The sequence below is a fragment of the Panthera leo genome, chromosome E1 (genome assembly GCF_018350215.1).
Source record: "Panthera leo isolate Ple1 chromosome E1, P.leo_Ple1_pat1.1, whole genome shotgun sequence".
NCBI lineage: Eukaryota > Metazoa > Chordata > Mammalia > Carnivora > Felidae > Panthera > Panthera leo.
This window is the reverse complement of record NC_056692.1, coordinates 43,729,692-43,753,442: the sequence shown is the minus strand read 5'-3', so window position 1 is coordinate 43,753,442 and position 23,751 is coordinate 43,729,692. Positions and strand designations below refer to the sequence as shown.

Below are 23,751 nucleotides of genomic sequence, written 5' to 3'. Positions count from 1 at the left end.
GGCTCTGTGCTGACAGCTCAGAGCCTGGAGCCTGCTTTGGATCTGCCCCTCTCCTGCTCACGCTGTCTCTCTCTCAAATATAAACAAACATCTTTAAAAAATTAAAAAAAAAAAAAAAAAGCATCCCCACCAAATCTACAGACAGATCAGTGTCAGTGGTTAGTGGTTGCCTAGGATTGGGGTGGGGGGGGGAGGGAGGATGGGGAGCAAATGCTAAAGGGCATAGGGTTTCTTTTCAGGATGACAAAGATGTCCTAAAATTACAATAATGGTCACACAGATCTGAGTATACTGAAAACCACTGACTGTACACTTTTAAATGGGTGAACTGTAGAGTAGGTGAATTATGTCTCAATAAAGCTGCTACCAAAAAAGGTGAGAAGAATATCGAAATTTTCAAAGGGAAAAAAAAATTAATCTCCACGGCGTATCATCAGATTTGCGTGTACTATTTGACGACCTCCATCAGACCTGTGGACAAAGGACTCAGGTCACTTCATGGTGTCCTACTTCACTTGAAACCTACCTCAACAGGAGTGTAAACCCTCCTGTGCTGAGCAACTCACATGGAAACATTCCCAGTTCTGTTAAGGCATTATATGCCTTATTATAGGCATTATATGCCTATATTATATTATAGATCTGATTATACGACCCACTATGTATAGAATTGACTCACAGAACCCCCATATTACCCCATATTCTTGGTATCCACACAGAGCTGTGTCCCAGAGGTCAGGCTTCTAAGTAAGGAAATGCAGGGTCATTGGTTGAGTAGCCCAACCAAATCCAGCCAGGAAGTGGGCAGAGCTTTAATTTCAGCCTCAGACTTGGATTCAAGGTTCAGAGCCCTTACCATTCCATAGGGTGACCACACAACCCATTTTTTGCCCTGTGTCCCGCATAATTATTGGTAGCATTCCATTCCCTCTCAAGATAACACATTCCATGGTTCCTATGGGGCAGTCCTTCCCCTGGGGTTCTGCCTCATCTGTGCCTCAGATCTATGTCTCTGGACGGATGCTGTGGTCAGGCCAACAGCGCCTCAGCACTTCCTAAAGCACCCACCAGCCCCAGGCCCCTCACCTGCCCGGAAGAGGCAAATCCAAAGAAACAGAAAATAGATTAGTGGTCGCCACAGGCCTAGGGGAAGGGAGGAATGGGGAGTGGATGCTACTGGATCCAGAGTTTCTTTGCGGGGGGTTGTCTAAAATCAGTCGTTGTGGGGCGCCTGGGTGGCTCAGTCAGTTAAGCGTCTGACTTCGGCTCAGGTCATGATCTCGCGGTCCGTGAGTTCAAGCCCCGCGTCGGGCTCTGTGCTGACAGCTCAGAGCCTGGAGCCTGTTTCAGATTCTGTGTCTCCCTCTCTCTCTGACCCTCCCCCGTTCATGCTCTGTCTCTCCCTGTCTCAAAAATAAATAAATAAACGTTAAAAAAAAAAAATTAAAATCAGTCGTTGTGGTTGCATACACTAAAAACCACAGAATGAACCAAAAAAAGGAAGAGAAACAGGTGAGGATAGGACACAGCAACATGCTTGGTAATCAAGGACCCCAGCTGGTCTCGTGAACATTCTCCATGGTTAGAAAAGGACCAAGCATCCAGCAGAATAGAAGGTAAAGAGAGCAAGAGAGAGATTTATACAGCCCCCACACACGATCCCACTTCCCTTCTCCTACAAATAACGCTCATCGGTTTGTGGCCACCAGCACTGTTGTTCACACTTAAGACAGGAAGATACTCCCCGGGAAACACCAGAGCAAGGTATACAAAGGTCTGAGACACTGAATCCGCACAACCTTACTGGGTAAGTATCATCATTCCCATTTAACAGTTAAGGAAAAAAGGGGCCCCTGGGTGGCTCAGTCGGTTAAGCGTCCGACTTCGGCTCAGGTCATGATCTCACGGTTCGTGGGTTCAAGTTTGGCGTCAGACTCCGTGCTGACAGCTCCGATTCTGTGTCTCCCTCTCTCTCTGCCCCTACCCCACTTGTACTCTGCCTCTCTCTCTCTCTCAAAAATAAATAAGCATAGAAAGAAAGAAAGAAAGAAAGAAAGACAGAAAGAAAAGAAAGAAAGAGAAAGGAAAACAGGTAAGCAAATGGAGGCTCAAGAGATACAGAAGCTAAGAGTAAATGGCCAGAGGCCAGCAGCCAGGAAGGGACATAACTGGGATATCAACATGGCTTTCAGGGACCCAAGTCTTTGTTCAAAGTGACTACACTGAAGTGGCCCCGCTCACCCCCACTCACCAGCTCCAGACCACAGGGAAAGCCCATAGTTTGAAAGTGTCACGGATGCGATCAGTGAGGATACCGCTAGAGACACAAAGGCCCAGGACAGCACCTCCGGGGTCGTCTTTTGCACAAGTACCCTGGGAATGTTCAATAGGAAGTCTGCTAAGACGGAGGGAAAGGGGATCTTAAAGTAGTTTGACGACACATACAGAAGCACGTGGCTGTCCTCTCCTCCTTCCAAAGCAAGTTCTTTATTGTCCAACCGACCGACAATTGTTAAACGAGGCCTAGCACTGTACTAGGTACACCGTACTAAGCACAAATACAAAAGTATAGGACACAGTCCCTGCCCATTTGAGGCGCACAACTTAAATCTCTCAGGAACTGTTCCAGGGTTAAAAACCAAATCGGGACTTGGATGCCAGTATTGCAATGAACAGTCTTTAGGGTCAACATCTTACAGAAAAACATCACACCCCACGTTGATCGTGGCAGGAAATCTCTTCCTGGTAGTATCGACTTCGTTATTATCAATAAACAAGGGTTACTTTAGTTCAAGTTCACCTTACATTCCCCTCCTCTGTAATTTGAATAAGAAGTTTTTTTGAAAAAGGACTTCTCAAGGGTCACGTAGTGGAAGTGCTCAGGTACACATCCGGTCAACAGCTGTCTGGCCAAACGAGCTCTAGACTACCACGTGAAACCAAGCTCACCTCCAGGCCATTTTCATGAACATTCTGAGGACCACATAAAGCACGTTTCCACGTAGGACATTATTGCCATCCGGGAGGGGGAGCGGGCGCCGCAGAGAGCGGTCCGGAGGAGACATTTTCATACCAAAAGTGAGCACCGACTCAGGGGCAGTCACAGGGGTGGCCGGGAATTTCATCTCGACCCCAAAGGAAGCTCTCAACCCTCTCTCACTCGCAGAACTCACAGGTGTGTGGTTCTGGGAACAGAAACAGACCAAAACCGAAAGTTGAAGGGAGATCATGAACTTGGCGACGATTCCATCGCAGGAGTGAACCTCCCGCTTTGAGCACAGAACATTCAGCACGGGACAGAGAAGTGGGAGCAGCAGCCTCGGGAGCCTGAAACCTGAGAAGGGGAGACAGACGCAGGGACACACGCCTGCCCCTCCGCGGGACCCTGTGGCCAAGAACCTCGGCCTCCCGCTGGGTTACTTACCCCACATGGTCTCCATCGGGCAAATAAGAGGCAAACGGGAAGGAACTAGCATGAGGGAAGGACCGGACAATTTTCTAGTGTTATGGAGACTTGACACTCTAATGAAAAAGACCTCGAGTTCCTTTAAATGAAGCACATTACACCAGGAAGAAAATAACTTAAGGGAAAAGTTCAGATCTGGACTTCAAACCCGCAGGAAGCAAGTGCCTTTTTCCTCTTGAGGATCTTTTGCTTTAAAGCACTGACAAGTGAGTTGCTAGCTCTGGCAGTGATGGGCAAGAAGGACGGGACCTTCCTGCTTACAAAAGGACACCAGCGTCCAAGGGGACTCGAGCTGTGCGGAGACGCCAGCCCCGGCTCTGCCAGCTCCACTCAGCCCCCAGCCAGCTCCCCGCCTCCTGCCCGCTGTGGAGACGGCTCTGGCGAGCGCGCACCAGGAAGCCCCCCGGGGCCCTCCACCCGCGGCCAGGCTGAGCGCCGGAGCTATCGAAGTGGAAGGTAGCATTTCACATGTAACACTGGTTTTTCTTCAAACGTAAGACTGGTTTTCTTACAGCATGTATAAGGCACAGTGTGAGAAAGCTGCTCCCGCTCCCAGCCACACACCCACACTCAGCTCCTCGCACGCACGCACGCACGCACACAGAAGAGGCCAGCTGACTTTGCCACAACGCACGGGGAAAGGATCGCTTCCGATCACTTCTGGTTTTTGAGCTGGTTGGAGAGCCAGTCCAGGCCTTCGTAAAGCCCATCTCCACTGGTGGCACAAGTGGCCTGAATGTACCAGTTTCTCTGGCGGAGGGAATGTAAGCCGAGCTTGTCTGTTATCTCCGCTGCGTTCATAGCATTCGGAAGATCCTTGAAAAAGAAAACCCGGAAGTCAGTTTTTAACGATGCATTCACATAACAAAATGCTACGTTCTTCTCCCCAAACCTACCCCACCCCACAGTCTGAGCTCAGCTGATCCTTAATCTCTCTCTCTCTCTGACCTCTCAACTCCACACTGGGTACCACCACTGGTTGTACCATCAAAACAGATGCAGAATCTGACCCCTCCTCAGCACCTCCGCAGATACCCTCCCGATGCCAGCACCATGACCTCTACCCTGGAGCACTGAAAGAACTTTCCTAATTGGTCCCCTTGCTTCTGCACTTGTTCCCCTCAAGTCTGCTCTCAACCCAGTGGTCAGGGGAAGAGCGAACCATTCTTTCAAAACCCGACAACAGCTCCGTCTCTCTCAGGGGGAGAGCCAGCGTCCTTGTGATGGTCTGCAAGGCCTTCGTGACCTGAGCCCCCGGGACCCCTCCCTAATTGTCCTGCTTAATCTTTTCAAATGCCGCAGTCACCATATGTTGCTACATTATAAAACTTACTTATTTGGTACGTGAATTACTTATCATCTGTCTCCTCTAACTAGAACCCAAGCTTGTTTACAAGCTTGTTCTCTGATATATTTCAAGTTCCTACAACCATGCCTGCCACATAATGTAGATCTAGACATATTGATATGGATCTGGATATATTGATATGGATCTAGATATAGTGATATGGAATGACATCAAAGATAGGCTAAGGAAAAAAGCTGATCTCCAGAATGTAAATATGAATACAATCACATAACTGTTTACACAGGCATAGAACGTTGTAACTCTGGGAAAAGAAGAAATTCAACAATGTTTTACCCTGAAGAGTGAGGCTAGAACATTTCACTTGGTATTCTGAACTGCTGGCATGTTTATACCATGGGCATGTTCTGTTTTTATAATTAAAAAGAACAAGCGTCATTTTCTTTTTGAAAGTCCATTGTGCTCACTAGTGAAATTCTGGACTGGCATCGAACCCAGCAGTAGGGTAATCACTGAGTGATGACCCAGCCACCATTTAAAATCATGATTACAAAGAGCTGGATGGCAAGAGAAAAAGTGACACACAGGATGCAACCCAGTCAGAAGAGCGTGAGCTCAGTCACATAACGAATGTGTTCATGGAGGAGAAAGTGGATGGAAACACACCACAATTGACTGCGGTTATCTCGGGCTGGTACGTTCCACAACTCTACCTTCTTTTCCAAGCTTAGTTCAGCTTTGAGTCCCGAGGTGGGACGGCTCTACACTTGGCCCTCCTCCCACTCTTCCTTTACTGCTTTCCATTACATTTATGTAGAAGACCCTTCTCCTCCTGGAAGATAGGCCCCCTATGATGCAACCATCTCCTCCCTCACCGCCCCCGCCCGCTCTGTTCCAGCTGTATTGGCTGCCTTGCTATTTTTGGCCCCACATGGCCACCTTCCTGCTGGCCTTCAGGTCTTCTTCTCAAATGTCATCGTATGATGGAGGAATCCTGGCCCTTCCCCACATCTATCCTCCACACTTCCAGCAGACACATTACATATTATTTACCGACTGACTCTGCTTGCGCTAGAATGCAAACTCCATGAACACAGGGATTTTTGTCCGTCTTGCTGCTCACTGCTACAACACCAATACCTAAAACAATGCCTGGATCTTAGTAGATGCTCAATTAATATTTGTTGCATGAATGAATAGAAGACATAAGCTAAAAAGGAGGTGCATAGGGGGCGCCTGGCTGTCTCGGGGTTGTGAGTTCAAGCCCCATGTTGGGCCTAGAGCTTACTTTAAAAAAAAAAGAGAGAGAGAGGTGGGGGGTAAGGTGGGAAGGTTACAGTAGAGACTAGAGAGAGAGGAAGGCAGATATCTAATTTAAGTATCCATATTTTTAAGTGAACATCTGGCAGAAATTTCAGTCCCGGTATTCAGAAAGCCAACAACATACCTGTTTATTTACAAACACCAATAAAACTGCATCTCTGAGCTCATCTTCTGCCAACATTCTGGTTAGTTCTTCTCGGGCCTCATTGACCCGCTCTCTGTCATTACTGTCAACCACGAAAATCAGACCTGGAAAGAAATCACAAGCATGTTGGTAATCTGAACCTGGAAAGGGGAACTGTTTATACGTCCTTACAGCTTCTCCCTACTTATGTGTATGGTTTCACCGAAAGCAATCCATAAGGAAGGACATCTAATCTCCAGAGTCAGGAAGGCTGCTGCACACTCAACCCACTTACCTTTTCAGAAGCATCACAGGCCTTCACCAGATTAACAGAAACAAGAATATAGAGAGAAAAGGTTAAGGTTCATGCTTTATTACATTGCTTCTACATCATGCCTACATAATGAAGTCCCAATAAAAACAAAGGACATCAAAGTTCAGAGAAGCATCCCAGGTTGGCAAGGCTCAAATGATGTTACACATCTGGCACACATCAGCGTGCCAGAGGTAATGCAGTGTTTTCTCCGTGTGCAAAGGACCATGGAAGCTTTGTGTCTGGTAACTCCCAGACCTCGCCCTATGTGTCTCTCCCTTTGGCTGGTTCATTTGTATCCCTGTGCTATAACAAAACTGTAATTCTAAGTATCTCGCTTTCCTGAGTCCTGTGAGTCATTCTGATGAATTACCTAACCTGAGGGGGTTGTGGGAACTGCTGAATTTGCAGCCAGCCCATGAGAAGTGAGGGTGGTCTGGGGACCCCATTTACGGCTGGTGTCTGAAGTGAGGGAATCTTGTGCCTCTGACCTGTGAAGTTTGGCCCAACTCCAGGTAGCTGGTGTCGGGAAATCTTTGCAGGATCCCACACTAGAGAGAGCATCAGGGATCCCCAGGAAGCAAGAGATAGGTCGAAGAAAGATACCACCACACTGTGTGGAAGCAAAGGTGGTAGAAACCTGCACAGACCTGGTTGCTGCTACGTTGGCTGGAGGAAGCATTGGGCCAAGATGATTCCCTGGGAAATCCTACTCACGCCCAAATAGAGAACGGGGAAGACCGTCTTCGCAGCCGTCCGTGTATAGTAAAGTACATAATGATAGTAAGAACTTGGTGGTTAGCTGACAATAAGCCCTCCGTGCGACAAAAACGTGAAGCGGCTGCCAGAACTAATATGCTCTCAGGCTGTATCGAGGGCAGTGTCGGCAGCTCAGTTTCTGGGGTATGGGCGATAAAAAGCCTTCTCTATCGTGTGTCAGTCAGAACATCCTGTGAAGATTACATGGTCGCTGCAGGACCCCACGCTCTACAACGCAGGCGCACTGGAAGGATTCAAAGAAAGACTAGGATGGCAGAGGAACTAGAGACGATGTCAGACGAAAAAGAACTGACATAACCGGGGATATTTTATCTCGAGAAAAGACTCACTGGGGGACTGACAGCTGTCTTCAAATATCTAAGAGTTCATGCCATAAAGAGAGGTTCAACTGGTTTCATATAGCTCTATAAGTACCCTGAAGATCAGTGGGTACAAACTACAGGACATCAACAAAGAGTCAACAAAACTGAAGACGCAACGGGCTGCCTCGGGAGGCCTCCCTGTCGCTGGGGAGATTTGTGCCCCGCTTCAGCCACAGCTTATGGGGACACTGCCAAAGGGACCTTCCCGGTAGCAGAAGTGTAGCATGAGAGGATGACTTCTTGGCTGCCTCCAACACGGATTTCACAGCGATGTCAGGAGGGAGAACCGGCGCTGGCCCTCTGCCCCTTTCCTCCTGCTTCCCAGGCCCACCCGACAGCTGCCTGGCCAGCTGCTCTGGGGTGGCCCACTCCTCAGACAGGAGCTCCCACGGCTTCGGGGTGCTCGGGTGCTGCACCCGAGCCAAAGTCCCGTCTGTTATATCACATCAGATTAAAACAATGCAGAACATCCAAAACTTCTCCCGAAGATGCAATATTCTACCAATAGTATAACCAGGTCTCTGATCATAACTAAGCAAACAAGGTTATCCAGAAATTCGAGGAGATCCTTAGTCTCCAAAGCAGAGTTGACAGGGTGGGAGCAGACGTAGAATCCCTTCACCATTCCTGATAGAAACAAAGGTTTATAAATATCAGGGCCCACTTTATACTGCTTTCACATAAATCCTGATCTGAGAAACAAAAGAATCTAGCATCAGACTGACTCTACTTTTGAACGGGGAGAACCTAGAAAAGATCATTTTACACATGAATGGTACACTACAATTTGTTTTAAAAGGCCGGGAGGCTGGGGCACCTGGGTGGCTCGGTGGGTTAAGCATCCGACTTTGGCTCAGGTCATGATCTCACGGTCCATGAGTGAGTTCGAGCTCGGCATTGGGCTCTGAGCTGACATGCAGAAAATATCTTTGGACAGATGTGCAAAAAAACAGAAGTGCTGGTCTACGGAGGGAGAACTGGGTGGTTAGGAGACAGGAAGGAGACAGTGGCATTTCATTATACACTTTTATTTCTTTTGGAAATTTGAACCGTATAAATGTATGACCATTTAACAAATTAAAATTACTACACCTACAATCAAGGAGAAAAACCTTAAAAAAAAAAAAAAAAAAAAAGAGAAAAATCTGTCCACGTGAGAACTAATGGACCATTTTATGCACTCTATGTAATATAATCAACTAAGAAATCACATAAACTATTCAAATTCCAATCTATACAAGGGAAGCCTAGTGAAGACAGTCAAATGTCTTAATGGAGAGCTAAAAGCTATCATTTAGTCTGTCATACTCAACATACTGATGAAGAAAATTTAAATAATAAAAGACAGCCTGACCTTTGAGAAGCTGGCAGAAGAAAAAGAGGCAGCATCCAAGGCCACTCAGAACTGAGATGCCTGGACCCACCACAGACAGCAAATCCATTCTTCAAACACTCCCCATTCGCTAATCTCATGAGCAGTCTAAATTACGCACCGCAAGGTCCTAGAACACAGCCAGGTGCCTGCCATCAAAGCAACAGTCGCTGGAGTTCAATTAAACTGGACTTGTTAAGAATAGAAGACTGAAAACAAAAAGGCACTTCAACTCGGTGACTGAAGGTGACAGCACTGAATCAGGCAGGCAAAAGGAATCCTGCCAGAGAATGAGGAAGTAAAACCTCTCACAATTTGGGCTCTGTGATGGGGTAATTTACATGTCAACTTGACTGGCCAACGGGGTGCCCAGACATGTGGTCAAACGTTTTCTCTGGGTGTGTCTGGGAGGGGTTTCTGGATGAGGTTAATGACATCTGAATCAGCAGACTGCCTTTCCCAGCGGGAGTGGGCCTCTCCAGTCCACTGAAGGCCTGAAGAAAAGAAAAGAGTGAGAGAAGTCCCTGCCTGGCCATCCTGGAACTGGCCTCCAGGACTTCTGGCTCTGGACTGGAACTTCCAGCATCAGCCACCCTGGTTCTCCTGCTTGCTAAATGCAAATCCTGGGACTGCTCAGCCTTTGTAACCACGTGAGCCAGTTCCCTATAATAAATCTGAGATATATGTATATATACATATTTATAGATATATAGATATATAGATATATAGATATATATATTTCCATCCATCCTATTGGTTCTGTTTCCTCTGGAGAAGCCAGACTAATACAGGCTCCTAGCCTACTACCATCTAACCACCGAACAAAGCATTTTACAAAATCAATCTCATTCAAGCCAAATGATCCAACACAGGAGGTGGTACCTCCATTTTATAGATAAGGAAACTGAGAAAAGATTACTTAACCCTCCCAAGATTTCATAGCAGAGCCGTGGTTCAGACCCACGCTTTCTAGATTTATTGACTAATGAGGAATTGCATCCGTCTGGCCATTATGGCAAGTACCAACCCAAGATAAATGAACACTCTTGAGTATCAGAAGGTATACTGTCTGCAGCGGATTGAAACAGAGATATAAAAATATAACAGTCATCATGCAAGTTGCTAGGTTATCAAGTCAGTTCTCTGAAGATCAATAAAGGTAAAGAATTAAGCACTTTTTCTGCCTTTCTTATATAAACTATATTTCAGAGAAACCAAATATTTGATGGGAGTTCTCTGTTTAGAAGGATTTCAGCTAACAAATACAACTGAAATGACACGATCTAGAAAAATCACCATTCTGTAACTCTAATAACAGATCTAGCAGTCTTCCACGAATGCTAGAATCACTCAGTGAAAGGCAACTTTATTTTGGGAGAAGTATGCTGAAACCATCTGAATCCATTTAGCATCACTAAAAGTGGGACAACCAGGCCTGTGTTAAGATGTGATACAACAGGAAGTACTTAGCACCACTTCTGAAGTATTCTTGCCGCCAATATGAACCAGAATGTAACCACACCTCTAGAACAAACTACCATTTTACAAGATATCCATAGACAAATTAAGTAACACTACAATAATCAGCCAAATCCAAAATGCAGGATAAACATCTAACAAAAAATGACGCAGGAAAAAAAGAGGTGGGGAGAAGATCTGTTTTAGAGTAAGAGACTAAAGGGACGTAACCATGAAACGCAATGTGTGAACTTTGGTTCCCAATGCAAACAAATCAAACGTAGAAAGGACATATCTGACCCACCTGGAGAAACTTGAATACGGGCTGGGTACTTGTCATTAAAGAATTAATACTAATTTTGGGGGTGTGATAATGGCATGGAGATTATGTTCAGAAAAAAAGGCTTTATCGGTTTGAAATGAAAACTGAAGGATACATGAGCAAAAGGTATCACGTCTGGGCTTTGCTAGAACATACTCTGCAAAATGCTAATAAACTGTTGAAGCTGGGCAATGGGTACAAGGGGGGTTCATTCTGCATCCTCTCCTCCTTATATCTTTTGAAGTTTCCACTAACAACAACAACAAGTGTGTGTGTATACATACACACATATATGTTTACACGCACACACAGCATTTTAAGAAAAAAAATATACAATTTACTTTAAAGGCTGAGAAAATAGCTGCAAATGAAGTGAAGTGCTACAACAGTGATCTAAAACATAAAGGGCCAGCAGGCTTGGGCACTGGGTGTGATAAGACCGACAAATACAGGCCTTCATTATGAGCCGCATGCAATGAAAACACCACCAGTAGTAGAATCTGCAAAATTAAGACTCCAAATAAGTTCTAAAGCGAGCGTGAAGATGCCATCTGGTTATGATTCTACATGAGAATCAGGGTGTAAACAGCTATGTGAACAGTTTATGGATATCTTGACAGGCAACATTCTAGAAGGTAGCATTTATCCAACACAAAATCCATGGAAAAAACCTCAAAAAGATTGATGATGGGTGTGGACCCATTAGAACCCCAACTTCTAAGAAACCAGTGATAAGGAAACAAGGCAAGGATCTGGGATATGCATGTCGATTCCTACACCTCTAGAATAGCAGGGCAACAGGGAGGGACTGTGGCCACACAAGACGCTGGCATCTGGGGTTCCAGCCACGCCTGTTCATTTCTTTCTCTCCAGAGGCATGATTCTTAGATATTCTCAACAGGTTTAAAAGAGCTTACTGAATCCAAATTCTTCAAATACCGGTACTTCATCTAACATACATACAATTCTCAATGAACCAAAAGACAAAATTCATCAGGATAGCCCTTTTTTAACGAATCTGGATTAAGAGAAGTTTTCTAGGTAGGGCATTAATTCCCAAGCACCTTTTTTAGAAAGGCAGGGACCATTTTCCAAAAAGAAACCTCCCCAGGAAGTGTAAGTGGGTCATTGGAAGAGAAGGAACGACTGACAGTCCAAACAGAGCAGAGCACAAGGTTTTGCCACGAGCATCCAACTTTAGACGCATTTAATACAAATGGTTCCAAGGCCACAGACTGGACAACCTTTACCTTGGGTGTTCTGGAAATAATGTCGCCACAAAGGTCTGATTTTGTCCTGGCCACCAACATCCCAGACTGTGAAGCTGATATTTTTATATTCTACCGTTTCCACATTGAAACCTAAATTGGGAAGACGGAGAAAATTGTTAATGAAGACTTCTGTTGGCTGAATGATTTCAATGAATTTCAGCTAACATTTGGACAGTACTTTTAATTTACAAAGCAACTTGCTAGTCAAAGATCTATAGCTTACAGGGGGCGCTGGGCTGGCTCAGTCGATAGAGCATGCAACGCTTGATCTCAGGATAGTGTGTTCAAGCCCTACTCTGAGCCTAGAGCTTACTTAAAAAAGAAGAAAAGATCTATGGCTTACAAAACCGAGTATGTTAGCTCGCTCTTTCACTCATCACCTTCTCTACTCTCTCCAGACTCAAACCTCACACATCCTCTTCTTTTCTCTCAGCAGATCTTACAGTGCACTTCAGAGCAAACAGAAGCCACTAATGGGACGACTTTCACCTCCCACCAAACAGTGTAGAAACCTACCTACACCTTTCCCCACCCTTTGCTTCCCTCCTTGGAACAACAGAAGAGGGCCACTATCCAATGTCAGTTCTAACCACTCATACCGCCAGACCTTGGGCTGCTCTCCCCCCCGCTCTCTGAAATCCCCACCCTGTTCTTCTTAGCACGCTTAAATCTTTACATCTTTCAAAAAAAGCCCTTCCTTGACTCCACATCTTGAACTGCTACCACCCTCTATTTTCCCTGTTAAAGCCAAACTTCTCCGAGAATAGTTACATTCACTGCACCTACTGTGTCACCTTGTACCCTAGAAAACCTTGGTTCTGCCCCACCATGTTACAGACCTGGCGTTGCCGAGGCAAGTAGTGACCGGCACGTCAATAAATCCAACAGATGCTCTTTGGTTCTTAGGTAATTTGACTTCACATCTGACACTACTGCTCACTCCCTCCTTGAAACTCTTCCCTGGTTTCCCATTCTCCTTCTAATTCTATGGCTGAACCTTCTTGGTCTACTTAGTGAGCTCAACCACATTTAATTGATCCTTAGATGATGGACTTCTAGGACTCTGTACTGCCCCATCCATTCTCTTCTTTCCACATCCCCAGAGGTAATCTCCTTCCCTCCTGGGGCTGTATCACCATTTTTGTGCTAATGACTCAAATTTACATGATCTGAACCCAGATCTCTTGAGCTTCAGGTCCATAATCCAACCTTCTATCCAACATCTTTGGTTAAATGTCTCAAAGGCTCCGGTAAGGCAGTACGTCAAAACTGAACTTAAGATCCCCACCCCTCTAACCTGCTCCTCTCCTAGCTACCCCTGCACCCCTTCATCCCACAAGCTGGAAATCTGGAAGGCATCACTGACACTTTCAATTCTCTCACCCCTAAAATTCTTATTATGGGGGCACCCGAGTGGCTCAGTCGGTTAAGTGTCCGACTTCGGCTCAGGTCATGATCTCACGGTTCACGAGTTTGAGCCCCGGGTCGGGCTCTGTGCTGACAGCTCAGAGCCTGGAGCCTGCTTTGGATTCTGTGTCTCCCTCCCTCGCTCTCTCTGCCCATCCCCCACTCACACTCTGTCCCTCTCTCATTGTCAAAAATAAGTAAAAATTTTTAATAAAAAAGAATTCTCATTATCAAATCTTATCTGTCCAACCTCCTAAATATCTAATAGTCACCCTAACCCATGAAACTGTCATTTCTTGCCTCAATTATTGAAGCAACCTAACTAACCTAGCAGCAGCCACTCTTCCTCTCTGTCCACTACCATTTTCTAATCAAAACTCTCAAAACACATGTGGTCATATCACTTCCCTACACATTCATGCTTGATTGAAATATTTAAAATAAGGGGGGAAAAGTAATCTCTTTGGCTTCCCACACCCAAATCTCAAACATGACTGTTGAGGCCTACCACAACCTGGGACTGCTCACTTTCCAGATCTCACTTTGAGTCAAGCCTGGTTTTCGCGAGGGGCTCTCACTACATTGCAGAAATCTCAATTCTTGCTAAATAAATGCATAATTTCAATGCCATTCTAAAGCAAAGAGGGAAAGGAAGTGGGATAGGAAACTTAGCAAAACAATCTTAAATGTAATCTGGAAAAATAAGTAAGCATAACCAAGAACTCTCTGAAAACAGGTAACAAATTACTTTTAAGATATTAGGGGTGCCCAAATGGCTCAGTCAGTTAGGTGTCTGACTCTCGGCTCTGGCTCAAGTCATGATCTCACGGTTTCGTGAGTTTGAGCCCCGCATGAGGCTCTGTGCTAATGGTGCGGAGCCTGCTTGGGATTCTCATTCTCTGTCTCTGTCTCTCTCTCCACCCCCCTGTCTCTACCCCTCCCCCGCTCACACTGTGTGTGTGTGTGTGTGTGTGTGTGTGTGTGTGTGTGTCTCAAAATAAATAAATAAACAAAAAAAATTTTTTAAGATATTATCAAACCTTAATAATACTTGAAATAATTAAGTTCAAATGACGACAACAGGGGGTTGTCCAGAAGGACACACACACCCATGAAAACTTAATATATGACAAAGAAGGCATTTAAAATCAGTGTGGGGGGGCGCCTGGGTGGCGCAGTCGGTTAAGCGTCCGACTTCAGCCAGGTCACGATCTCGCGGTCCGTGAGTTCGAGCCCCGCGTCAGGCTCTGGGCTGATGGCTCGGAGCCTGGAGCCTGTTTCCGATTCTGTGTCTCCCTCTCTCTCTGCCCCTCCCCCGTTCATGCTCTGTCTCTCTCTGTCTGTCCCAAAAATAAATAAAAAACGTTGGAAAAAAAAAAAATTAAAAAAAAAATAAAATAAAATAAAATAAAATCAGTGTGGAAACACTAGCCAATAAATGGTGGAGAGCTGTCTATCCCTGCACGTGTCCTATACACATGTGACTGTCTGGATTTAATTGAAATTAAAAACGTGGGCTCCTCAATCGCACTAGCCACATTTCAAGCGCTCAAGAGCCACTTGCGGCTATGGCTATCAACCTGGACAGCGGTCACAGAACACTTCCATCACTGCAGAATGTTCTACTGGACAGCACTGGCCTTCTCATTTGAAAAATATAACTAGGGGCACCTGGGTGGCTCAGTCGGTTAAGCGGCCGACTTCGGCTCAGGTCATGACCTCGCAGCTTGTGAGTTCGAGCCTCGCTTCGGGCTCTGCTGACAGCTCAGAGCCTGCAGCCTGCTTCAGAGTCTGTGTCTCCCTCTCTCTGCCCCTTCCCCAGCTCACACTCTGTCTCTCTCCCTCTCTCTCAAAAATAAATAATTAAAAAAAACAAAATAAAAATAAAAATAAATATAACTAAATCCCTAACTTACTTGTAACAGAAAAATAAACTTCAAGTAAATATTTCAATGTTTTTAAAAATGAAATAAAAATAATGCAAAAAAAATAATAACGCATTATTATTAGCAGTAGAAAATATTGGTGAATACTTTTATGACCCCAGATTGAGGGAGACCTTTCTAAAAATGATACCAAACCTAAAAAAAGAAAAAAATTGGTAAATTTGGCTACCTAAAATTCTGTATGGCAAAACACAGAAAAAAAGAGGTTGAAAGACCATCAACTGGAAAACCAGCATGGGACAAGACTTGTTCCTGACCCATAATGTCCTTCTTCAAATCGGTAAGAGACATATAAACATGCCAACAAAAAGAAAAAACCCTAGAACCATATTAAAATCAAGTCACAGAAGAGCAAATACAAAAGACCCACTGATGTTTGAATATATTCACTTACAATAGAAGAAATCCCAATAAAAATCAGTGTTTTTTCTCTATCAGATCGGCAAATTCCCTGGAGAAATTAACACTTTTTAGTAGCTGCTGACACAACCTTTTTGGTGAGTGTGTACCCATATTAAATGTACGTTGTTTTTAAGTAAACTCTACGCCCAATGCGGGGCTCAAACTCACAACTCCAAGATCAAGAGTCACATGCTCCACTGACTGAGCCAGCCAGCCCCCCCTAAATGTACATTGGTTTTAACATAGCAATCCCTCCTCCAGAAATCACTGCAAGGAGAAAACTTTGCAAAAATGTTAAAGATGCTTACTTCAGCATCACTTACAAAGAACAACCATCAGTGGAAATTCATTAAAATATAGCTACAATGGAATACTATCCAGTTATTAAAATGCGATGTTCGGGGCGCCTGGGTGGCTCAGTCAGTTAAGCGTCCGACTTCAGCTCAGGTCACGATCTCGCGGTCCGTGAGTTCGAGCCCCGCATCGGGCTCTGGGCTGATGGCTCAGAGCCTGGAGCCTGCTTCCGATTCTGTGTCTCCCTCTCTCTCTGCCCCTCCCCAGTTCATGCTCTGTCTCTCTCTGTCCCAAAAATAAATAAACGTTAAAAATTAAAAAAAATAAAAAATAAAAATAAAATGCGATGTTCATCTGTATCAGTCGTTAGGTAAGCCCCCAAACTTAGTGACTTAAAATAATGATTCCCTCCATCACCACCACCAATTCTGTGGGTTGCCTGGGTTTCCCCCTGTAGTACATTCAGCCAAGGAATCCCCTGGGGGCTGGGCCAGGCTTCTCTCTCTCCAGGTAGTCTTTTCATTCTCAAGGAACATCGGGCTTCCTCTTCTGAAGGTGGCAGTGTTCCAGAAGTGCCAGCCCCAGGGCAAAAGCACTAACTTCATCTTTGCTTGAATTACATTTGTTGATGCTCCCTAAGCCAAAGCAAGCCTGTGGCCAAGCTGAGCATCACAGTAGAAGGGAACTGCATATGGGCTTGGAGAGGAATGATGCATTGGGGGCCATTAGTTTAATGATCTACCACAAGGTTGGTATCCAATTCATTCACCAAACATTTACTGGACAGGGGTGCCCGAGTGGCTCAGTCAGATAAGTGCCCCACTCTTGACCTGATTTTTGGCTCAGGCCACGATTTCATGGTTCCTGAGTTCGAGCCCCACGCTGCACTCTCCACGCGGAGCCTGGCTGGGATTCAATCTCTCTGACCCTCCCTGCCCCCCAGCTGGCTCATGTGTGCGCATGCATGTGCTCTCTCTCTCTCTCTCTCTCTCAAAATAAATAAATAAACTTAAAAAAAAAAATATATATATTTATGGGGTCTGTGTGTGGCTCAGCCAGTTAAGTGTCAGGCTCTTGATTTCCGCTCAGGTCATGAAATCGAGCCAGCATCTGGCTTTGTGCTAACAGCATGGAGCCTGCTTGGGATTCCCTCTCCCTCTCTCTCTGCCCCTTCTGTGTGTTCTCTCTCAAAATATGTAAAATAAACTTTAAAAATTATCTCAAAAATAAGTAAACTTAAAAATAGTTACTGGACGACTATGTGCCAGGCATTTTGCCAGGGGCTTGGGAACAGTGGTGAAAAAGACAGACATGGTTCCTGCCCTTATCTCACACACACACACTGTTGGAAGGAAGACAAGTGAGCAAGCAATGACAAATGTGTTGAGAGTTACTAAGAAGTTCAAGTTACTATGGAAACTTTTACCAGGGGAAAACCAGTCCAGGGTATCAGGAGAGGTGTCCCTGAGAAATAATGTGTAAACTAAGACCAAAAGAATGAGCTGGCATTAGCTACATAAAGGGGGAGGAGGCTAAGGAAGAAAGCGGGAAAGCATTCCACAGGGAGGAAATAACAAGAGAGATCCAAATATACTGTCTAATGCAGAGTAAGGTGGAAAACAGCACACATATGATTTTACAAAAATATTTACCAAAATCTTTTTTTTTGTTTTAGGTTTATTTATTTTGAGACAGAGAGAGAACAAGGAAGGGGCAGAGAGAGAGGGAGAGAAAGAATCTCAAGCACGCTTCATGCAGTCAGTGCAGACAGAGCCCAACACGGGGCTCGATCTCAAGAACCCTCACAAACCACGAGATCATGACCTGAGCCAAAATCAAGAATCGGACACTTAATCGACGACTGAGCCACCCAGATACCCCTTCACCAAAATCTTCATGGTACAGTGTTTTTAACACTTGTTTATATTTTGCTGTAGGTCTGGTATCATGGAAGCATGAATTATTTTTATAATTGGAGAAAACCACACAATTCTGCTATTTTCATTTGGGACTGATGACATTTTTTTAAAATTGTGGGTATGAATGTTTTTGTCCATCTGGTTTCCTCCTTCTCCAAATGTTGCAATCTCTGAAACCATTGCCCAAGTTGGAAGTCGATCCTTTGGTTCCTGTGACTAATCCAACATTCAGAATGCTACTGACTTCACACATCATCCTGGGGAGCCTATTCTTACGTGGGAGTTTGGATCTAGAGGCAGTTCATAAGGCAGAGATCAAGTCCTGTCAAACCTGCCTTTGCAAAATCCCTAAATGGCCCACAAAACACAGTGCCGGGGTGCAGGGATAACTACACTGCCATGTCGTCCTCCAGCATTGGAATAAATCAGATTCTTCAGCTGGACACCAACTCAAGCAACTGGTTTGAGCCAGAGTGAAGAAAATCACACTGCATCTTTAAACCTAGAAGCATACTTCCTGCGGACATGCTTCCCCTTAGAAAGGCCAGCTGGAAGGAAGTCTGACTGAAGAGGCAACAGTAATTGCCAGCTCCCATCTCAGGCTGAGGCTGGGACACACACTGAGTGGAAGAGAGGACATACCTGCCCTCCCGGTTTGTTTGTCTGTTTTAAGATTTTATCTTTAAGTGATCTCCACATGGGACATGAGGGTCAAACTCCCAACACCCAAGATCAAGAGTCCCAAGGAGCCTGCTATGGAATCTGTGTCTCCCTCTTTCTCTGCCCTTCCCCTGTTCACGCTGTCTCTCTCTCCTTCAAAAATAAATCAACATAGGGGCACCTGGGTGGCTCAGTAGGTTAAGTATCCAACTTTGGCTCAGGTAATGATCTCACAGTTCATGAGTTCAAGCCCCGCATCCTGCTCTGTGCCGACAGGTTGGAGCCTGGAGCCTGCTTCAGATTCTGTGTGTCTGTCTGTCTCTCTCTCTCTCTCTGCCCCTTTCCCTGCTCGTGCTCTGTCTCTCAAAAATAAACGTTAAAAAAATTTTTTTTAAATAAATAAATAAACGTTAAGATTTTATCTTCATGTGATCTCCACATCCAACCATGAGCCATGAGGCTCAAACTCACAATACCCAAGATGAAGAGTCCCAAGCTCTACCAAGCAAGCCAGCCAGGTGCCCCTGCCCTCCCTGTTTTAATCATTATCTTTTTCCTTTTTTTGCCAGGCAGATAGGGTTAAGTGTGCTTAAACCGAAATGTGTTCATTTGAATGCCCTGTAAACCTAGCAATGTCCTAGAGATGCCAGGGAACAACTAAGAAATTCTATACCACCTAATTTTGGCCTCAAAAAGTTTATGCTCTTGGGGCAGACAAAATTTTCAAAAAAAGTATTTAGTAATAGGGATGCCTGGGTGGCTCAGTCGGTTAAGCATCTGACTTCAGCTCAGGTCATGATCTCACAGTTCGTGGGTTCAAGCCCCACATCAGGCTCTGTACTGAGAGTATGGAGCCTGCTTGGGATTCTCTCTGTCCCGCTCTCTCTGCCCCTCCCCCATTCACACTTTCTCTCAAAATGAATAAACTTAAAAAAAAAAAGTATTCAATAACAAAAAAGCATGCGAAAGTATAACATACTAAGTTGTAAATTGGTCTTGTCACAGGTCCTGAACATACCTATTGTGGGGATGGTAGTCACAATCTCTCCCAGTTTCAATTTATACAAGATGGTGGTTTTTCCAGCCGCATCCAAACCCACCATAAGAATCCGCATCTCTTTTTTCCCAAATAGACTTTTAAACAGTTTTTCAAAAACGTTCCCCATTGTGACTGAATTCTGTTACCTGAAAAGAAAGGCAAATTAAGTAACTGTTCTTTGCAGAGATATGGAAACGCCATACATAAAATACAAGTCTCTGTCAGAAGTGGCTCCTAGTAAAATTTAAACAATTTTAAGTATAATTTGGCCAATAAAGAGAGAGTAGTGTATCTAATTTTCAAAAGGAGGGGCGCCTGGGTGGCTCAGTCGGTTAAGCGTCCGACTTCAGCTCAGGTCATGATCTCACGGTCCGTGAGTTCGAGCCCCGCATCCGGCTCCGGGCTGATGGCTCAGAGCCTGGAGCCTGCTTCCGGTTCTGTGTCTCCCTATCTCTCCGCCCCTCCCCCGTTCATGCTCTGTCTCTCTCTGTCTCAAAAATAAATAAACGTTAAAAAAAAAAAAAAAAAAGGGGAAATTCAACTAAGCTTTTTGATGTCTTGCCACAAAATTCTCTTTTTTCCTTGCAGCACCCAAATGGGATAATGGAAACACAGTCAATGATACCACTACGGCAGCAGGCTTTGGTCACCCTAAGTATGGAAGCCATGCCACAACATATACATCTACACTCTCTTGAAATGAGAACTAATGAAGGACAGAACCAGTGTATTTTTTTTAATGTTTTTATTTATTTTTGAGACAGAGAGAGACAGAGCATGAGCAGAGGAGGGGCAGAGAGAGGGGGAGACACAGAATCCGAAGCAGGCTCCAGGCTCTGAACTCTCAGCACAGAGCCTGAGGCGGGGCTTGAACTCACAGACCGCGAGATCCTGACCTGAGCGGAAGTCGGACGCTTCACCGACTGAGCCACCCAGGCGCCCCAGAACCAGTGTATTTTACTGGATGTGAAGCAAAGTCCTTAAGGCAGGTTAAGTATCAGTATCTCTTAGAAATTTAGTAGTTGCCTTTGGCTAGCAATCAGTATCAATATCCAGAAAAGAACCTACAAAATTTTCAGAGGGGAGGAAATAGGGCATTGAGCCACCGCACTGCTAATAGAGAAACTGGGCAAAGAGTTGAGGAGATCCCATAGCATCCAGTGTTGACATCACCTGCCTCTCAACCAATTTTTTTTTACTTTTTGTTGAAATATAATTTACACACAGATAAAAACACACACGATAACCATACAGTTCAATGAAATGTCAGGAACCAATCATAAAAAGATGATTACCAGCGACCCAGAGCTCCTTGTTCCTCAATCCCAATCTTGACCTCCCAAAAGGTAATCACTATTATTGATATCTAACAGCATACATGTTCAATATTTTATTTTTTAGGAGAGTGCATGATAGATTCTATAAAGAAAGGCAAGAGTAAAGACAGACTAGCTTTGCAGGAATTTACAGTCTTTTAACACATCAGCCTATGAAGTGTAAGCTTGACATTCTAAAGACTTAAAATAGTACTTTGTCTGAATCTCGAACCAAGCTCCTCAAAGTCTACAAAGATTCTCCCACCCCCCCACCCAAAAATCCTTGTTATAAAGACTATGATTTTCCAGTTAAACTGCTAAACAAAGAAAAACTTTACTCCCTGGCAGAGCAGAGAGAAAATGCAGTAAGGACTGCCAATCTCATTCATCTAGACCCTAGTGACCTCAGAGGGGAGGTCACCAAATTCCAGAGGCCTCACGAATGAAATTCAACGATTTCCCACAGTAGCCTAACACGTATGATGTCCAAGCATATACCATTCTGTTCCGCCATCAGAGAAAAGAAGCATTTATCCCGTACATAAATGAAGTAAAGATGAACTGCTACAACCAAAGAATGATGAATGCTTTTATCATTCACAGATGGTGTGTATGTAAAGTATACAAACGTCCAGGGCATTGCAGCAGTCAAAATCTTGTTGGGCGACAAAACTAGAGACGCCTTGTCTTTGTTTCCGAAAAAAACGCAAACCGCATAGATGAGAAAAACTGTAAGGAACGTGCTGGGAGTGGAGTGGGGAGGTACTTCCCGCTTACACGTCCTTTGAGCCAAATACTCGTGCTCCGTTCCCCCTCCCAACCACACACAGTACACCACCTAGGTTTTCCCTCCTGCTTCTCTTTCCCTCTTCTTCCTCCTCATCTGCCAGGGGCTCCCAAATCCCGCTGCGTTTCTGGAAACCCTCTGGGGAAAAATATCCCCGATCCCGGCGCCTCTTTAGCACGTTCACCCTTCCCTGCCACAAGCACCAACTATCCATCAAGGAGGAACAGCGGCGAGACCCTCTGGGCGCGAACGAGAAGGGGGCGGGGGAGGGGAGCAAATGGGCGTGCGCGGCGGGCAGGCACGGGCTCCGGGTCCCCGGGAAGAATCCAGAATGCCTTTTCTGCCCGTCCGCCAGGCCGCTCCCTCTCAACCTGCCTGCCCTCGGGAGAGCGGAGGGTCACGGTGGACGCGCCAAGCTTCCCCCGGGTACCCGCAGCGCTGGCCCTACAGAAGGTGGAAAAGGGACAGGGAGCCCGACCCCTTTCCGCAGGCCAACCGCTGTTCTCTGGTTTCCTGGCCGCTGACGGTGCGGAAATCCAGCCAGGCCTTGAATGCTGCCGCCCCTTCTACCCAGCCGCACTTACCTTTACCTGCCGCCGCACAGGGCACCGTTACCCACACCACTGCCTTTCGGATTTCGGCTCCCCTCTGCAAAATGGCGACCGGCGCGGGGGCGGGAACGGCAGCCAACCAATCATCCATCGCCTCTTGGAGCTTTCGTACCAATGAGCTCGAAGTTCTGTGAGTGACGACGTGTCTGGCCAATGCAAAGGATAATAAGAGCCTGGGCGGGAGGAGGCCCGCCCCTCGCGACCTAGGCGACGGCACGAAGCTCTGGAAATGCCGGGTTTATCTTCCAATGACAGCTCCCGGCTTCCAGGCAAGACACTCCCACACGCCCCGCCCCAGTGCCGCGCGCGACCAATCAGAAAAGTAAAAGGATTTCCGATTTGCTGCGCCAATCAACTCGGAAAAATCCTTGGGATTGAACTAACCCCGGGAGCATTGGAACCAACCGGGTGGGGGCATGTGGGCGGGGCCAAATTCATAAGGATATTTAAGGAAATTTACCGTGTTTGAGCTAAAAGTAGAAACTAGTTTGGGGCGGTGTCCTGTGTAGGAAATACCCAGACGCTGACACCGAATTTAGGCTTAAGGAAAGTTTCCTACTCAGTCTGAAGCTAGACTGCAGCCCTGCCTCTAAACAAACAGATTTTCAACAGTTGGGTAAAATACTAGCCACCTGCAGAGTTCAGATGTCACAGTACCACAGTCTTCACTTCCACTCAATAATAACTCAGTCCCTCTCAATGCCAACTTGGTTAGCTAAAAAGGTAACCAACTGCTGTAAATGATACCTAACAAAAAATAATCGAAAATGAACACCTGCTGAACACATACCGTGTGCCATGAAAGTCAAGGGCTTTACCTGCATGACCATAACGCCTCGTGAATTAGAAACTATCATTTCCATTTTACAAAGAGGAAAATTAAGTAGCCGGCCACAGATAAAAGCTTAGGTCTTAATCTTTTTAATGAAATACTTTCTGTCCCGGTCACAGTGATTGTACATATGAAAGTAAACATATAGGAGGTTTTTCTACATGACTCCTTAAAAATTTTTTCTGACTATAAAAAACTTATACAAAGTTGCTTTTAAAAATACATGAGAAATGGCATTCCTCACCAGAGAGAGGAAGAAAAGGAGGAAGGGGAAGAGAAAAGAAAAAAATTACCCATCATTCTATCACTTAGAGGCAATCACTGATATATTTTCAATTACTTATTTCCAGACATTCTTCTCTGCAATTTTTACATAGTTCAGATTAGCAATACATAAAACTTGGGTTTTTTCCCAGTTAGCATTTTAATCTGAGCATTTTC

At 45.3% G+C, this 23,751-nt stretch overlaps 1 protein-coding gene across 3 annotated transcripts; it reads right to left on the bottom strand.

Annotated features, from left to right (window-relative positions):
• Nucleotides 1-2,467: 2,467 nt before the first annotated feature.
• Nucleotides 2,468-22,539, bottom strand: LOC122206631 (ADP-ribosylation factor 2). Of its 3 annotated transcripts, XM_042915995.1 has the most exons (6): nt 22,458-22,539; nt 19,744-19,910; nt 12,077-12,187; nt 6,220-6,344; nt 4,101-4,282; nt 2,468-3,185 (listed from the first exon to the last, which is right to left on the bottom strand). In XM_042915995.1, the coding sequence occupies exons 2-5, from the start codon at nt 19,889-19,891 to the stop codon at nt 4,121-4,123; spliced, it is 546 nt and encodes a 181-aa protein (XP_042771929.1). In that variant the 5' UTR covers nt 19,892-19,910; nt 22,458-22,539; the 3' UTR covers nt 2,468-3,185; nt 4,101-4,120. The 3 variants fall into 3 exon arrangements, with proteins under 3 accessions (XP_042771929.1, XP_042771927.1, XP_042771928.1); XM_042915993.1 differs by having other exon boundaries at nt 2,468-4,282; nt 22,458-22,538; XM_042915994.1 differs by having other exon boundaries at nt 2,468-4,282; nt 22,452-22,526.
• Nucleotides 22,540-23,751: the final 1,212 nt, after the last annotated feature.

Excerpts from the sequence above, each read along its gene's own strand:
- LOC122206631 (XM_042915995.1), bottom strand. The coding sequence starts at position 19,891 with ATGGGGAACGTTTTTGAAAAACTGTTTAAAAGTCTATTTGGGAAAAAA. Across the intron at positions 6,345-12,076 it reads TTATTTCCAGAACACCCAAG|GTCTGATTTTCGTGGTTGAC; the intron begins GTAAAGGTTGTC and ends ATTTCTTTCCAG. Across the intron at positions 4,283-6,219 it reads TGGTGTTTGTAAATAAACAG|GATCTTCCGAATGCTATGAA; the intron begins GTATGTTGTTGG and ends TTCTTTTTCAAG.